General features: G+C 36.3%; 1 protein-coding gene across 5 annotated transcripts in view; it reads left to right on the top strand.

The window, feature by feature from the left end:
* Window positions 1–17,926, top strand: part of EFL1 (elongation factor like GTPase 1) — a 64,488-nt gene that overhangs the window by 254 nt on the left and 46,308 nt on the right. For all 5 annotated transcript variants that reach the window (XR_015275975.1, XR_015275973.1, XR_015275974.1 and 2 more), the window contains exons 2-13: window positions 331–433; window positions 1,065–1,132; window positions 1,337–1,421; window positions 1,935–2,068; window positions 2,666–2,803; window positions 3,538–3,752; window positions 5,158–5,281; window positions 6,131–6,207; window positions 6,343–6,479; window positions 7,294–7,416; window positions 8,792–8,891; window positions 17,550–17,701. Coding sequence is in view for 2 of the 5 variants with exons in the window: in XM_086849608.1 (XP_086705734.1) it covers window positions 343–433; window positions 1,065–1,132; window positions 1,337–1,421; window positions 1,935–2,068; window positions 2,666–2,803; window positions 3,538–3,752; window positions 5,158–5,281; window positions 6,131–6,207; window positions 6,343–6,479; window positions 7,294–7,416; window positions 8,792–8,891; window positions 17,550–17,701 (1,444 nt within the window). In the remaining 3 variants the exon portion in view is untranslated. The remainder of the gene's footprint in view (window positions 1–330; window positions 434–1,064; window positions 1,133–1,336; window positions 1,422–1,934; window positions 2,069–2,665; window positions 2,804–3,537; window positions 3,753–5,157; window positions 5,282–6,130; window positions 6,208–6,342; window positions 6,480–7,293; window positions 7,417–8,791; window positions 8,892–17,549; window positions 17,702–17,926) is intronic.

Raw genomic sequence — 17,926 nt, 5'->3', positions numbered from 1 at the left:
CCCCTCCTGGGCCGGCCGCCGGCCGTGCCCGCTCGGAGCGGCGGAGGGGAAGGGGAAGCGGGGCCGGGGGCAGCCGTGAGGGTTGTGCCGCTGCGGGCGGCTCGGTGTTCGCTGCCAGCCCGAATGCGCCCAGCCGGGCTCCCGAGCCGCGTTCAAAGGGCAGGCACGGCCCTGCTTTCGGTGTCCCCGCGGTGGCGGAGGCTTCGTGGCGCACTCCACGTGTCGCGGGAGGTCTCCCCGATGAGTAGCTTTAATTGCAGTTTGCGTAATTAAAAAGCAAAGCCTCTGCTCAAGCTGACTCCTCAGTAAAACACTTGGCTCTGTTCGCAGAATTAGCCAGCCATGGCGCTCACAAGCGTGGGAAGGATGGTTGGCCTCCAGAAGAAGGCGTCGGGCATCAGGAATATCTGTATATTGGCCCACGTGGATCACGGTAAGGCAGGTGGCTCCTTGTCAGGAGACCTGTGCGCTTGAATGGTGGCCAGGTACTTTGTTCACTGCTCTAAAGTGGTAGGTTTTTGTGGATTTAACTTTAAACAGGCTTGAACATGATTCAGAAAAGTAAATCTACGTTATGTACCTTTTTCTTGGCCCGACTGAGCTTGTTTTACATAAAAGAGAATCACATTATAATAACTTGAAGCAGTTGAAATTGAATGTTTTCTGTGATGGTGAACGTTGGAATGAATTTAATATACGTTTGAGAGGCAGAATAATGTTTTTCTATGTTTGTTAATAGAACAAGTTTGTTATGTAGGTGGAAACAGTAAGCACTTTTTTCAAACACGTATTTTGTCTAATTGCATATTATAATGAGGTTCTGATGTACTGTTTATCATTTCAACCGGCCTTCTGGTCATGACAGGTAAATTTGCATCCACTCTTCAAAAATAAATTTATTTGCATGTAACAGGAGTAACTGGATTTGTTTTTTGAAAGTTTAATTTCTACTTTTCATGGCATTTTATAGTCTTTATTAATGTTGATATCTTAGAATACGATATGTTGCATCTTTTGCCAACATTTTTATTTATTTAATCTAAGTAATTTATTTCTCTTTTCAGGCAAAACTACTCTAGCTGATTGCCTTATATCTAGCAATGGAATAATCTCCAGCCGCTTGGCAGGAAAGGTAGAGTTACACTGTCATTTTTAATAGAATTCTGGTGTGTAACACCACTTACATGCTGGAATTGTAAATTCTTGATTATTAAAGAAGTTCTGTCTATAGTCTTGCTAAACCTTGTTTTCTCACCATCGTACTCTGATAGTTGATAAGTGAATTCTGAAGATATTTCTACAAACTTACTATCTTTACTTTTGCTTCTATACTCAGCTGAGATACCTCGACAGTAGGGAAGATGAACAGGTCCGAGGAATAACAATGAAATCTAGTGCAATTTCACTGCATTTTGTGAAAGGCAAGTTGCTGATGCTGGCATGTATAAATTCTAATGTGTATTTCTGTTAATTTTCCCCATCTCTTCGTTGTTGCTGTTGTTGATTTTTTTGTGCAACTTTTACTTTTGTGTTTCTCAGTGTTAGGCTGTAATTCTGCAGAGACTTAGGCAAGTGAGTCAGCCAAGATAACTGAGCTCCATATCAGGGTCGGGAAAAACATCTTCAATTATGTCTTCAAGTGGAGGCCATGAAAATAGTTGCCTTATCTTTTATTTTAGATATAAATATGTGTATTTTGATGTTAAGTCTGGAATTAATGTCACTTAAAGGCAAGACCTTCTTTCAAAAACTCCCAAGTTTTAGTACAGTCTTACTACTTTGTTGAGATACCTGTTACACTGTGCTGTAAGGGTTTTTATAGTGTAGTTAGTGTTAGGACATTAAAAAATAATAGCTGAAGCAGTATAACTGGGTGTCTGGAAGAAATATCTTTGAAAACTGTTCTGAAATATTAATTTATTGTTTGATCCTAGGTGATCAGGAGTATCTGATTAATTTAATAGACTCCCCAGGGCACGTGGATTTTTCTTCAGAAGTATCTACTGCTGTCCGACTCTGTGATGGTTGCATCATAGTGGTGGATGCTGTTGAAGGAGTCTGTCCACAGGTGAAATAAAGTGTATTAAGTAGAGGAAGAGGGGAGCAGGCAAAGTCTGAAGTGGGTTATATAGAAATAAAAGATGAGCTGTCTAAGAAGTTTTACAAAACTTTTAATAAATGGCAGTGCAGCCTGAGGTATGAAAGTGAGTAGTAAAAATCATAGTTCTGCTGGAAAACTGAACAGTGCTGGTGAATGGGTGTAGAGATGCAGTGGGTATGCCATTTTTCAGAGAATGGGATAGTTTGATAGAGAAAACTCTTAAGGGGAATAGTTTTATATTGTTATGAGAACTTTCAGGGTATGGAAAAGAATACACAAAATAATGAGGTTGGTTTTTTTCATGGCTTTTCTAAATAATTTGTTTTTTGTTATTATGGGTGTTTTTGCCATGAAATCCAACCATTCTGCAGAATTCTTTAACAACTAACACTGTACCCCATGGGAATCAAATTTCTAGTTTGAGTGTCAACCTGTCCTTTACTCCATGTTTATTAAATTTTAGATTTATATTTGATGTTATGTTTTGTTTTTTTTTAATGTTCTGTCTTTCTGATGCTGTCAGGCTTTCTGTAATGTTTTTTTAAAAAACTCTTTCCTTCTCAGACTCAAGCAGTCCTGCGGCAGGCATGGCTGGAAAATATCCGTCCGGTCCTGGTGATTAACAAAATCGACCGCTTGATTGTGGAGCTGAAGCTCACCCCTCAGGAAGCATATCTGCACCTTAAGAATATCTTAGAACAGGTATTCATGCTGAGATGCCATTTCACACAGCAGACTTTGTGACACTATATAACATCCAGTTGGATTTTTAACTTCTAGGTGCATCTTATTCCCGGTTGGTTCTGAGGTTCATTCAGAATGCCTGTGATGGAGAAAAGAGTAGTAAATAAATGCCTCTTGACAGGTCACCAGGAAAAGTCTTCATTTTTTGAAGTAATATGCTGAATACTTTGTTCAGTTAAATTGCTTAAACTTACTGGAAGTAGACAAATGTTAGACTGTTTCTGATATTCATGGATTTATGTAGGAATGAAGTTTCTTCATCTTTTAAATTGTCTTTTAAGTTGCCCTCAAACTTCTTTCCCGCCAACCTGTCTTAGGAGCACATCTCTGCCTGGTTTCCCTTTGCCCTCTGTTGTTGCTTGCTTTGTTGGCAGAAACAAGTTCCTTTTTCATCATTCCTTGTTGTGAGAGACAAAGTGTGTTACATATGGTACTTTGATTCAGTACTGGTGTGGCTGACTTTGAGTTGGAAACTTCGTGGTGCTTATGTCAAAAATATCAGTCTCAAGCTCCTGTGGTCTTCAAATGTGTAGAATTAGGTGCATTTTAATTGCCAAGTGGATCACAGGCATGCTACCTTGTTAACAAAACTTCTCTTTTTATGTTTTCAAGGGTGAGAAAATTACATTTTAATTGCGGGGGTTGTGAAAGAGTGAATGAATCTGAGGGTGTTTTTACATATATTTCTCTAGATCAATGCAGTCACTGGAACACTTTTTACATCTAAAGTATTAGAAGAAAGAGCTGAAAAAGAAACAGAAAATGAAAGTGTTTCAGACATGTCACCAGGAGATCAAGTTTATGACTGGAGTACTGGATTGGAAGACACTGATGATTCACATCTCTATTTTTCACCAGAACATGGAAATGTGGTGTTTGCCAGTGCAATTGATGGCTGGGGTTTTGGGTAAGTTTGAGATTTAATTACTGACTTTTTTTTTTTTTAAATTTATTACTGCCATTAATCTTAAAATATTTCTGTTGCATCGTGTTTCTAAAGATTGTTTGTTAGATTTTCCTGTGATATGCAGCTGTGTATAAATTATCTGAGTGACAGGAATCCCTGTTTTACTTACACAGGAGCTTCTGAGCCCACAGTAGGGTCCAGCCTAGCCTGGTAAACAGTATTTTCTTGCTTGCTGCTGTTGGATAAACTGCAGCAGATAAGGCCAGAAGCTGCAGCCAGGCAGGAGTTGGTTCAAGGTGCACTGGTTTGGAGGGCAGCAGGCGTATGAGGAGTGCCCGTGTTCTGGTCGCTGGCCACGAGGTGGAGGCATTGTCTTCATCCTGGAATTGTAATTAGAGGGATATACTGATGGTGACACAGGGAATGTCTTGAGTATTGCAGAGCCCTTAAAGAAAATCATCTCCAGGATTTTTAAATCAAAGTACGGTGCCATATGTAGTTTGTCAGAAGTTCTCCCTGAGTTGCGAGCTCAGGTAGTTTCTGGGAAAAAAAAATCTCTTTGGGCTTAGTTCAGAACTCAGAGTTTGTGTTGCTAACGTGGAGAGGTCATTTTTTTAGCTGTGTAAAAACTTAAGAATTCTGAATTTCAAAGAAAATATTATCAATAATTAGCACTGTTCTGTAAACAGGATTGTTACAGTTGTAACTGTGTATTTTTCTTTCTGCATGCACAAGGAGCAAATATATGGAGATATTTTTTATTACTGCTCATTGAACATTTTCAGCAAGGAAACCATAGCATGTTGAGGACTCCCTCTCTGGGCCTAAGCAGGCTGCTTTTGCTAACTCATGGGGACTGCTGAACACCACAATTGGCTTTACAACACAGTTATGGCATTACAGTTTAGTATAATTTCCTTGGGTTTACTCATTACTAAGTTAATGGTTCAAACTGCAAGAAGTGGTTAATTAAAAATAATTACCACCATCTGATGGCTCAAGTGTGACTCAAAGGAATGGTTGGTTTTTAACATCTTCGCTTCTGGTCCTAGACCATAGTTAAATGTGTCATGGGAAGCCTTTTAAAGAATAAGTTCAAGAGTCATCACTAATGTATTTGTGAGGTTTGATTATGCTTTTGAGTTTTTGATGAGGTGATGGTACACAGATGTTTATTTCAAGTAAAGCCTTGAAGCTGACTTGAAACAAAACAAAGCCATTCAAATACTGTTGATGTGTTTGGTTTGTTATGACAAAATATTTTTGCAGGTGTAAATGTTAAACAATGTGAACTAAAGCAAAGACAATTGGAAAAGTGGGAGTGAGATTTTTGTGTGATTTTCACATAAGCTGTTACTGCAAAAAACATTACACTTCCATCAAGATATGTTTTCTTTGCTTTTAGAATTGAACATTTTGCCAAACTGTACAGCCAAAAAATTGGAATCAAGCCTGCAGTACTTCTGAAGACTTTATGGGGAGATTATTATCTAAATACAAAAGCAAAGAAGATAATGAAAGGTGATCAGGTATGGAGGGTGTCAAAAATATAACCTGATTTTTATTTTGGAGTTCACTTTTTTCCCCTTATTCTGTTCCTCATCGTGTATTCTGAAACTCTGCCTCAGTGCCTGTTGACTCAGTGTTACTGGAGGTATAAAGTCACCAGGACAGCCTTGTCAGGTAGTCTTGACAGACAGTCTTCTCTTGGAGCACAGAACAAAATTGACCACTCAAATGCTGCTTGGAGGAAATCTCATCTAACAGTGCTCATTAAATATGGGACATTGCAACTTCGAGGTTTCAGCACGAGTGGAACACACAAGATGAAAGGAAGATTAATAGTGTAGAAACGAAAGTAGTGAGTGGGTCCTCTGAAGAGCTCTTCCAGAGCTAATGGTTAAGGATACATTCACATCTATCTCAGCATGTGGGATTTTAAAAAACTTTTTTTGCCATAGGGAATTTGCATTGAGTGCTGTACTGAAGCCCTGGTGTGAAAAGTACACTTCTCTAGCATTAGGCATTTGAAGCATTAGGCCATTAAAAGTTAAGGGAGGAGGGAGTAATTTCCCTCTTTTCATGTCATCATGACTTTTTTGCTGTTTACATAGGTGATGATTAATAGTTAAAAAAGAGGTGGTAAGCAGGCTCAAGGTAATATATGTGCCATATTTATCAGGCTCTTTTTCTGAAATTGAAACCCTTGTCCTCCACTTTTAAATTTCATGTTTATTTTGTGCCTTATCCTATTCTTACAAGACAGACTTCCTGATTTTGAATAAAGGTTTTATATGTTCCTAAATGAAAACTGCAGTCTTAAACCTATTGAAAAAGTGAGGAATTTCTGGTAATGAGCTGTTTTTATCTTCTACCAGTCAAAAGGAAAGAAACCTTTGTTTGTGCAGCTGGTGCTGGACAACATTTGGAGTCTGTACGAGGCTGTTATGAAAAGGTGAGAACGTCTATTAAGTTTTCATGGCATCTCTTTCCATGTGCTTTGTTGATTTCTTTAAGTACTCAAAAATAATAGATACTGGTTATATGTTGCTTCTGTGGGTTTTTAATCTATTTATTATTTTCCTTACAGAGACAAAGAAAAAATTGAAAAGATAGTCACCTCTTTGGGATTGAGAATTGGTGCGCGGGAGTCACGGCATGCAGACCCAAAAGTTCATCTAAATGCCATTTGTAGCCAGTGGCTACCAATATCTGATGCAGTTCTCTGTATCCTTAAAAAAGATACTTCTTTTTTCCTCTCTTGGTGGTTTTCAGACTTCAGAGTTTGGCTGCGTATTTCAGTGTGTGCTCGTGTATTTCAGTGTGTGATTTGGTATAATTTGTTTTGTTTTGTTTTTCTTTAATGCCTGTGCCTAAGCTAGCTGGACCCATCTTCTTGCTTATAACATTACAAATTACATATCTACCATTACTTTTACATTCCTGCCAACTTTGTGCTTTTGCACATCTTATTTTTAGGAAACAGAGTTATGAAATTGGAGGTAATTTGACAATGTACTTTGATTATGTAATTTTATAGTCAAGTTGTAGTGGTTTTCCTGAAGTAGAAACTGATCTGTTTATAATAGAATTATAGGTCTCCTGTCCATGAGGTTCTGCAGATGTCTGGTGTTACGTTTTAGGCATAAAATTTCTTAATTCAAAAACAGCCTTTGCTGTTTGTCAGCTGTGCCCATTGTTTATAATATGATATATCTTTTATTGTGGTAGATGTGCACAATTTAATGTATAAATACTAATTACTTCTGTAAAGCTTGCCCCAGTTTTGCAGTTTTTAGCTTCCCAGCTGCACTTAGGGTGGGCCACCCCTCCTTAACTCTGCCCCTGACAAATGGCAAAAATTTGTTGCTGACCTGAATGAGATTTGAATGCACTATGACAGCAGAGCTGGATTTTGGTTCTGCTGCTGCTGCCAGTTAGTGCATGATGCTCAATTAAAGAAGCATTGAAAACATTTGTGTTGCTGTTGGTTGCATTCAGTAAGAAAATACAAATATGTGTCCTTAACAATGTGTTCTAGCCATGGTGTGTAATAAAATTCCCAGTCCTCTGGACATCACAGCAGAGAGAGTAGAAAAGCTGATGTGTGTTGGAGCAAGAACATTTGATTCTTTGCCACCAGAAACTCAGGAACTGAAAAGTGGTGAGTAGGTGTTATCCCATTAACATGAAGGTTGTTTCTGTCCTGGTGGTTTTGCTTGTCTTTGGACTGTAAGATGTGTAGTAATCTGTATGCAAATTTATAGATATTCCACTTCCAGCAACTTGGTTGATGTTTGTCATTGGCATGTCATAGTTTTATGACCATGCATTTTTCTTCCATCCTATATATTCCTGGGTTTTAGACATCTTAAGCTGCAGGTAATGTAAAGTCCAGGACTCTGAAAATGGGAGTTGTACAAGAATACAAGGTTAATACTTGTTTTTAGTTCTGAACAGTATTATTATTATGTAATTGAGAATTGAATATTTTGCTAACTTGTCTGTTAAAATCATTAACTTTTAGGCAGCAGTGGTTTGAATTTGTATTTATTTGCGAGTGTATTGATTAGCATTTAGTAATTAATTATTAATTGAAGCACAGTGTTTTGAGGAGAGCTGCAAGAAATCTAAGAGAATGAGATATCAAATGTCAATTAAAAATGAGATGTGAATGTCATATTTATAGGCTGTTAGGAATTGTTTCCCAGGGGTAACAAAATTGGCTTTTCATCCTTTATTGAACATTTAAAAACATGGTATTCTCCAGACAGTATTCAACACTGTATTAGTGTAAGTTAATTGGAAGAAATTTGCCTCTGTAAACTCTGATCTTACTGCTCTTGGTTATGAGCAAGTAGTGGACTTCCACATTTAATGAATATTTTGCTAATTTTTAGTAGTAGTCTTGTGCTTTTGTTTGCCTTAGCTCTGTGGTTTTTTCCTATTTCAGTTAGAAGAAGTGTGAGAGAATATGATTCAGTTTCTGTGTTAGAAGTTTTGAGTGGCATTGTCTGGTATGAATTTCATGTGGTTCAACATGAAAAAATTGGTTTATGGGAATTTCCTACGTATTGAATGAGCTTTGTGTGAATCTTTCATCTTTTGAGGAGTACCTGTTATTGCAGTGAAGTTGTTAGGATTTTGTAAGCATCTGGATATTTTCAGGACTTCCTCTTAGTAAGAAAGGAAGGAGAATACTTTGAGGTACTGAATAAAATAGTGTTCAGTCTTAATCTTCTGCTGCTCTCTGTTTTCCATTATGATCTAAATTAGCCTGTAAACTCAAGTTGTTTAATTGGGGTGTATGTATTTTTTTATCAAGCGTTCCATTTTTGAAGTCTTGCTCATTTTATTGCGAAACACACTTGAAGGTACAGTGAGTGTCATTCAAATAATCCTGTTGGTTTGTCCTTAGCATGTTATCTATTGAAACTGGAAATAAACAGTAATGCTGACAAAATTAATGTAAAGTCATAGCTTTGTCCATACTTTTGGGGAAAAAATGTTAAAATAACTTCCATTTATGTTTTTTCCAGCTTTTATGAAATGCAGTAGTGAAGGAACAGCCCCAGTTATTGTCTTTGTTTCCAAAATGTTCCCTGTTGATGCAAAGGCATTGCCACAGAATAAACCACGGTAGGAAAATGTAACATTTTACTTTCTGATCTGTTAATTACTCCTGGAGGAAAAAAAATTGTTGAAGGCATGGATAAGTTGGTTTAGACCTGAGAAAATAATTAATGAATTCTTGAAATGCAGTAAAGTCCTTTCTGCAAGTAAAGATTTTCTGAATGACTTCAGGGAGTGATTTGTTAAGAATACATAGCAGTTTTAGAAGATACAGTAAATCTGTTGGAGAACAGTACCGTTGTCCAAAGGTATCCTCCTAATCCGTGCAGTGTAAGCAGTCTCAGGATGTCTGGTGGAAATGATGGAGTTGTAAAAATTCCTTGGTTTTTCAGCAAGGTCGTGTTGACATGATCTTAGCAGCTTGTGTTTGTACCAAGGAACACTTCCCATCATGGGCATAACAGCTCAGTGATCATACTGTCCATTGCAACAGCAAAACAAAATGGGTTGATTAAAATTGTCCAAATCTCGACTGACTTTTTACTGTGATCTGAAGAGCATTAATGCACTTCCAAAGATTTTTTTCTGGGAGGTTTGGAATTTTTTTTTTTACAGCCTTTTGTTTTTTAACAGCCATCCTATTTTCTCTGAGGAGTAGGTCCATCTAGATCTCATTTTCCTGGCACACTTAAGTGTACTAGTTTAACCACCAGCTTTTTCTTCAGAAGAAATGTACTTTTCTGATGAGTTTACAAGCATGAGGTTCATCTTATTTATCTTAACCTTTCATCCCTCTAAGCTTCTGGAGCATTTTCAATAGGCAACTTCTATGTTACTTGGCCATTTTATGTTTTGGAGGGGATTGTCACAGTAATATAGAAAGTATAATAGAAGTAATATAGAAAATTATAATTTTCCTGCTAAATTAGACTGTGTTTAATCTTTGTGTGAAAAGCAGTTCTGCTACTGCAGTAATATTTTAAAATTTTACTACTACCACCTTACCTTTTTCTCACACTTGCTAGATTTATTTCAATTTTTTTTCTTACCCAGGTTAAGCTACTACAAATCTTCCACCAGAAATCTTCCTTGCGCTGTTTTCTCTGGGGGAAAAGATGCACTGTGTGCATGGGCTGAGCAGACACTAGATGGTGCAGTTTTGCTTCGAGTGCTGTCCTGAAGTGTCTGAGCTCTGGCTCAGGTGTGGCACAGCAGCGCCATTCCTGCTTTGTCTCCTTTCCTGGGGATGGGCTCCAGTTATCAGAGACAATGCACTCAGGCCATCACTTTTTAGCTGTTGTGCCATTGATAATGACCTGGTTTTATATTTGTTGAGAGAATCAAGAGTCTTTGAGGTGACCAGTAAGTGAAATAGGGGCAAAGATGGCTTTTACATATGCCAGACACAGAAATTTTCAATATTGTAGTTATTTTCCTTTCTCCCTGTTTATTCAGTGCATTGAAAATTTTAGTGTCTTGCTCTGTAGTTTGTGTGAAAAGTATCTCTTGCTGGCCTTTCTATTAAATAATTCAATTAGGTACTAATTAGCTAATATTCAAATGAAATCATGTGTGTTTTTTCTTTGAGAGAATTGGTCATTATTAGTACTGTGTGATTTTTGCTAATTAGGTAGCCTCTAACATTTGTTTTGAAGTGACAGTTGGCTTCCATAAATTGAAAAACAGCAATAAAGCTGAATGTGTATTTCTCAATACCTGATTGGTTAAGATTCTACAGGTAAGCAGTTCTTGAAGAAATTGGGAAAGGAGGTAGTTCTAATGAAGGAAAGCAATCTCCACGAAACAAAATCCAAGTGTTTTAAATTAAAACACAGTATTGTGTACCTGGGGTCCTTGAGGATATTTTTAATTTTATTGGTCATTTTGTGCTATTTACAGAGTGGAGCATGTGAGATCCAGTATTTAAACTGGCTTTCCATGAGGGTGCTCCATAAGAATGTCTGAACATGGGGTGAAACAGAATATCTACACTATATCTATTACCAGTTGTTTCACATTTTCCTAGTGAAGAACATTAATCCGTGTTGTGTGTTTCACTTACATGTTAATTTTCAGGAGCCATAACTGCTCTTTTGTATCTTGATGTTTGACTGCTGGACTGACATAAGGTTATTTTCGTCCCTTGGGAATGGGGAAGGACTGACTTTAGCATGTTAAAGCATGTAAAAAAAATCTAAGATTTTTTTCCTCCAGAAATTCTTTTTGCAAGACTTGTCTTCTACTTCCAGAGGGGAAAAAATGTAGATTTATGCTAGTGTCTCTTTTGTGAGGTAGTATTGGGTAAGGTTACCTTTTTGTAACTTTGTTAGAAGATTCAAACTGACTTTGTCATTTTTTATAATTTGCCTTATTTCTGCCATCTGCTTGTAATACTTACTAAGCATAAGCTGGGAAAAGCAAAAAGCTCTTCTAAGTCCAGAGTGTACAGTAAATGATAACAAAGGATGGATTTTTAATTAAAACAACCTCCTTTGAGACTGCTGTTGGCAACTAATATCTCCTTGAAGGTCATTTTAAAAGTAATAGATTCTATACTAAAGCTGGTATGGTTTTGCATTTACTGCTTAAATAGCAGAATTCTTGAGAAAATTTTTCATTGTCAGGTTAAAGCCGGTTGTCAGCTTATATTTACCTTTCCTTGGAAAGATCTGAAAATTGTCTTTTTGTATGGTACCACTATGTCATTAGTTTTACCAGGTTGTGTGAAGAAATGAGAATTGCAAGTGTTCTGGCTTCTTCTGTCTGAACTTCTGAAATTATTTGCTAATTCCTGCCAAGTCAGGCAAAAATATAAATTGTTGGTTGGGCAGAGAAGATGAACTGATTAGGGCCCTTCCTCCATTTGCTTTATGTAATAGTTATTTGATGATGCCTGTGGTTATTTATTCTAAAGTATTGCTGTGTGCAATATTAGGTGTTCATTCAGCATATGCTGCTTCTTTCTCTCATTTCTACTGGTGTGTGACATTGAACCCTAGTCTGAGACAGAATGCTTGAGAGTAGGTGTAGAAATAAAAGCCAAGCTTGGCATTTAGGTACAGGGCATATAAATGTATGAGTCTGCTTTTCTTGAGATTCAGAATTTTGTCTTTATATAACCCAGAAAAAAGAGAAATATTTAATAGTTAATTTCAGTTGCTTCCAACTAATTGCTTGGGGTATTTAATGTAAAGTGTTAAGAAAATATAAGCTGAATATTATATGTTTGTTGCGATGAAATCATCTACTTACTTAGCAAAGCTTTATGTGTTAATCTTGCAGTGATGTAATGCCACATGAGCAATAGGAAGCAGACCTTTTATGTTACCTCGAGTCCATCTTTTAATCCTGAAAAATATAAATAAATATAGTGTACTGAAGAAATTCTATTTCTGTTTTCCAGTGGTAATAGAGAAAAGTCTATTGAACATAGTGCACTAAAATTATATTTCATTACTGCCTGGGGGGGATATAAAACCTCTAATATCTCTGCTATTTTCCTCCAGATAATATGGAAGGTTCTTCTTTCTCTTCAGTCAGCTTGAAATCAGGACTGTTTTTTTTTCTTAGGAGTCAAAATAGAAAATAGAAATAGATACTTCCCCATACAATTCTGCATGGAATTACGGTGATAGTTGTTTCATTGTTTTGTGCTACAGCTTGTTAGCATGTCTTAAGCAAACAGATTGTAGTGTGCTTCATTTGTTTTCTTTCTAATGTTTTATGAAAAGTGTATTGGGAAAAAAATAGCTTGTGATTTGTGCCAGATCTTCAGCTGAAATGACATTGATCAAAAGAACCTGTATAAAGCTCCAAGCTCTGTAAGAAATTACTATCTTCTTGCAAGTAAATTAATTTCTATGTTTAAGGCAATATGACTTGAAGCAGCTTCAGTGTGATTAGAACCCATCATCTTCTGTTTTCATTAGTAGCTTTTCTAAATTGTACTTCGTGCATTAGAAATGAATGGGGAATGTGTCATCTGAATGGGCTGTCAGATTTACAGGTTATCATCTGAATTTATTTGGTATCCATTTGCAGAACTAATAAATGCTTTTCAAGAATTAAAACCCCTTTTATGGTTATCATGAAATAGATTTCAGTATTAGCACACATTTGAATCTGGCTAAGACCTTTGCAGCTGATTCAAGAAAGAAATACAGAGTAATGGTTGAAATTTGAATCTCTGGTGTTGGGGGTTAGGTTTGAGTAAAGCTTGTAACATTGTGGAAGAGTTTTGACAAGTTTCCCTTTTTTCTTCTTTGCAAATTCAGCATGTGAGATAAATCAGAGGTCACTCTATCAGTCTGGAGTGTTTTCCCAGGCAGAGTGCGACAGCTTGGGATTGATACCTTATTTCATTACTTGTCTCAGAATGAATGATAACTGCTATATAGTGTAATCAAACTGTTGAAAGAGTCCTGTAAGACTGTTGTATGAAATTTTATGTATGTTGTGATTTGGATAATTTTCATTTGTTCCTTTTGTGTTAACACATTTCTACTGTGAATTGCATACCAGTCTCATTGCAGTAGAGCTGATAGTAAATGGTCTTAGTAGATGTACATTAGTTTGTGAATGGAAATTGTTCCATAGACATTGAGTAGTTTAATCCAGAAATTGATGAGCTTGTAAAGGATTAGGGACACCACTGGACATACACAGTGCTGAAATGTAGTAAACTGTGCTTTACTAAGCTGTCCTTAGGGATGTTGTTGACAGGATTCTTTGAGTGCCAGGTGAGCAGAGCAGCAGCCAATGATTTTACTAGAACTTAATTGTGAAGGGCAGAGCCATGAATAGGATTCTCTATAAATTACATGGATTTAAGGACATTATCAGGAATTACTCCATCCACATCTTGTGGAGTCCAGCGTCTGCCCATGAGCTCATGCAGTTCAAACTGGAAAAAGCTATATGGAGAGAAAGCTTTCTCAGAGCTTGAAAACCATTGTTCATAGCATGAGAGATGCATCACAGACACTTGTTGGCAGTACTGTTAGTCTTCTGGAAATCTGTTGATGTTTTGACTGTGGTGTTTCCTTTTTAAAATGGTCTGGAGGTTAAAAACATAAACATAGCACTTCAGTAATCAAAGACAAATTTATCTTTGGCCGTTTTGTTCTGATTATTCACTCTGAATTTTTGAATTGCTTTGGATTGAAGTCTTTGATAATGTAAAACAGTAGAAGAGCTGTCATGTTCAGAGGGTTGATTGCATGAGGAAGTTTAGTTGTCATTCAGTTTGAACTAAATGTATTACTGTGGGGGAATGTGGGGGATCATAGAAGTAGTTGGCAGGAGCTTGCTTGCATTACCTGAAATGTAATGCCTTTAATCAGTAATCTATTAAATGTCAATAGCATGTATGTTATAACCTTTCCAATTTTATTATTTCCACAGCATTTGTTTAACACGTTTGAGTTTAGGATGAGTTGGTTATGATGTGGTCACCCTTCTGTACCAGCTCCATTATTTGTGCCAGGTTCCCATGTCTGGGTGCTGTAACATTTCTCTGGAATCAGGGAAACTCTCTTTCTGCTACAGAATTTTTATTTGCTGGTTTTGTGTGACTGCATGTTCTCAGTTGTTTTTTTTTTCTGTCAATATTATGAGGCTGTTGTTCCTTTCCAATGAAGTGAAAAAGGAGAAGGGGGGAAGAAGAACCAACCCTTCCTTTGGTGTGGGCAGCTTTTGTTCAAAGCTGACTTTACTTCTGATTGGTTTTGCCAACTAGAGAAATTGAATAAATCATCATTTATTCAATCATTTGAATAAATCATGTGAAGCTGGTTTTGTTGCAGATTCAGTGCCTTATGTGCATTAATCTTGTTCTGTGTTCTGCTTGATTGTGTTACAACTGTATATAAGGATTTATTTGACAACATTATCTTTCTGTAGTTTCTAATGATACTACTGAGAGTGACTAATTTTATAGAAATTGATGGTGACAGAAGCCAGGATGGAAGTCTAGGTTGTACCTGCTAGTTAAAGTCCCACCTACACTCAATCTGCTTTTTTATCAAAATGAGAATATTAAATGTGTTTATATATATTGCAACTTAGACCAATGCATTCAGAATCTTAAGGCACTTTTAATATTTGTGGTTAGGGCTATTTGACACCTAAATATATTGATACTTTGAAAAATATCATATAAAAGTAGAAAAAAGCAAAGAAACTTTTTTTTTTTTCTCTCAGGATTAGATACAAAAATGACAAGTATTTTTGGACAATCAGATGTGTTGGAATGCATACATAGTCCCTGTATGTATACTATGCCATCATATATAGACTGTGTTTATGACACCCTTAGCAGTCTGATCTGTACTTTCCCTATCAATCTATCTCCTCTAGAAATTTTTCTGACATTCCAAACCTTTAAATAACTTTGAACAGCTGCCTTCAGAAAAAAAAAAAAAAGACATAAAATAGTTTTATTCTCCACCATCTGCTTTGCATTTTGTATTGTTAAGCCTCACTTTCTTTAGCAGTAAAATAAACAAGCCAAGCAGAAATACCACAGTATTTGAAACTTTAGAGATACATATTCTTAATTCTGTCATGACTGTTTAGGAGACAGTTGTTTGTTTTTTTTAAAAGGAAAAAAACCAAGTTGCTAACAAATTTGAAGTGGTGATTTTATCTTCCATTCTCCTTTTCTATAACATGCAACGTGTCTGTCCCGGATTCTGAGTTCTGGAAGTCTCTGCTTCCAAATCTAACATTTTATCCTGGGGGGCCTCTCTTAGGTAATTTTTATAGAGATTTTTAACTTAGGTATAGTTTTCTTACTCTTTCAAATTGAGCATTTGGGTTCAAGATAAGTATGGTAACTGTTCCAAGTGATTTCTTCTAGTTTTGTGAAGGATTTTGATTAATGAAATGTCTCATTTTTTAAATTAAGTCTCTTGCAGAAGAAGTGTTATGTGCAGAAAACCATCCTGATTACAATATAAATAAAAATCTTACTGGCAGTGAGTTGGTCTCAGCCATGTAATCTGTTCAAGACTTCCTGCCCCTAATTAATCCAGTTAAGAGCAGAGGAGGTCACCAGTGACTCTCTCTACTCTCTCTACTCTCTCTCTGCACATAAAACCTTTGACCTGTGATTAACAGGGTTTTTCCCTGTTTCAAAGTGTGCAATAGTTGATATGGCAAAGTGAGTCCACTTTTCTGTGCTTTTTTTGAGTAGAGATCATATTTATATGGTTCTTCTGTAAACAAAAATGAGTCTACTGCTGTAGTGCTTCCTGTGGTTTTCTTCCTCTTATCATTCATTACTGCTGTTGCTGTTCAGGAAATCTTGACCTGTGTTTGTAAGTGTGGAGTTTGAAGAGGGGAAGTGTCTTGTCCAAGCTATACAACAAGCTAAAACTACTAATGGGGCATTTTTGGTTTTAATGCTGTGTGCTTGATGCAGTTTATTGAAAAAAAATCCTAAACCATCGTAACACTGAGGACTGTTGGTTTTGTCCCTGCTGTGTGAGCAAACACAGGACAAATTGTGTAGGTGAGGTTTTGCTTTGGGATTATGTTACCATTCAGCTGAAGTCAAGGTCTAAGACTTGGTAATTAGTTTTAGAATTGGTGTTCAGTTGTGTTGTAGAAATGTATATTTTATGATAGAAAGACTTCTGTTCCTTCTAGAATTAGGATTTCATTAAGAATACTAATACATTATCAAAAATATAATGGTTATTATTTTGGAAATTTATTAATGCTGGAAAGCAAAATATATGTCCATTGCTCCCAGTGCAGAAAAAAAGACAAAACCAGCATTGAGAACTTTCTGGTTCTATAAAAAATAATAAAAATTTTCTCTACATAACTTAATTATTTCTTCTGCTTTTAAGTTACAGCACTAAAAATTATTTTTTAATGTGTGCACATAACAGCACATTAGTTGAGAATTTGTTGATAGTGGAATTAGTAAACAGAATAGATTATTCATAGAAGTATTTGTAATTATTAGGTTCCCTCATTTACATGGGAAATTAATGGAAACAGAGTAATAACTGAAAAGAGAAGATGACTAGTGTCTGAATTTATTTTCTATCTTTAAAATCATTAAATTAGAAGATAACATCATATAACATTTTTATTTAGGGCCAGATTTAAAAAGAAGTGGACAGTTTTGGGCAATGCTGTTAGATTTCATATATGTGTAATGAATATCACTTTGCTGTTTGGAATGCTTGCACTGACAAACAAGTCTCATCATATTGCCCTACATTAAGAATGTTGATAATATTCTTCATCTTTTATTATTTATTGTTCTAAATCACACTTTGAAGCCCTTTGCTTTAAGGCAGGGTGTACCAGTGAGTAGATGGATGCATCAGACTATTAAAATTATTTTTTATTGTTGTCCATTTTAAATCTTTTTCCTTAATGGGCTTATTCACTTTATGAAAGGGAGATTTAACAAGTGAAGACTTGCATTTGAGCACTTGCTGTAAAGATTACCTTAAATTAATAAAGATAACACAAGTAATTAAAAATGACAGTATTTGATCTCTGTATTTGGAAGAAAAATTAAAGTCAATATGGTAGAGGAAGAATTTGCTAATTTTAGCTGGCTTAAAATTACAGTATTGGGGGACAAAAGGCATTCTGCATGAGCTTTTTCTTGTGACAAATATAGTATTCTAATTACTGTTATTTAATTTATTTTAAAATAAATGACATTACCAAATACTGATGTTTTAAAATACAATGTAGGCCATTAACTCAAGAAGAAATTGCTCATCGGCGTGAACTTGCCAAACGAAGGCATGCAGAAAAATTGGCAGCAAGTCAAGGGAAGGAGCTGTCAGAAAAGCCCCCAAGTGAAAACTCACCTGAAGTAACTGGGAACGCTGGCGATACAAAAGGTGTGTGATACCTTAATGCCTGTTTTTCTAGGAAAATGTTCAGTACTAGTGTCTTGGCATTGCCAAGGGGCACCTTCACAAATCCACATTGTGAATCATCCACGTGCCAGTCCAAAGTGCAATACATGGAGCTGAAGGAGGAGTGAGGAGGGATTTGTAAGAAAACTGACAGTTCATAACTGGAGAAATACTGCCACTATTGATTGATGTTCCTTGGCCTGAGAA

The sequence above is a fragment of the Cyanistes caeruleus genome, chromosome 13, assembly GCF_971803275.1.
Source record: "Cyanistes caeruleus chromosome 13, bCyaCae1.hap1.1, whole genome shotgun sequence".
Classification (NCBI taxonomy): domain Eukaryota; kingdom Metazoa; phylum Chordata; class Aves; order Passeriformes; family Paridae; genus Cyanistes; species Cyanistes caeruleus.
This window is presented reverse-complemented; position numbering and strand designations above follow the sequence as displayed.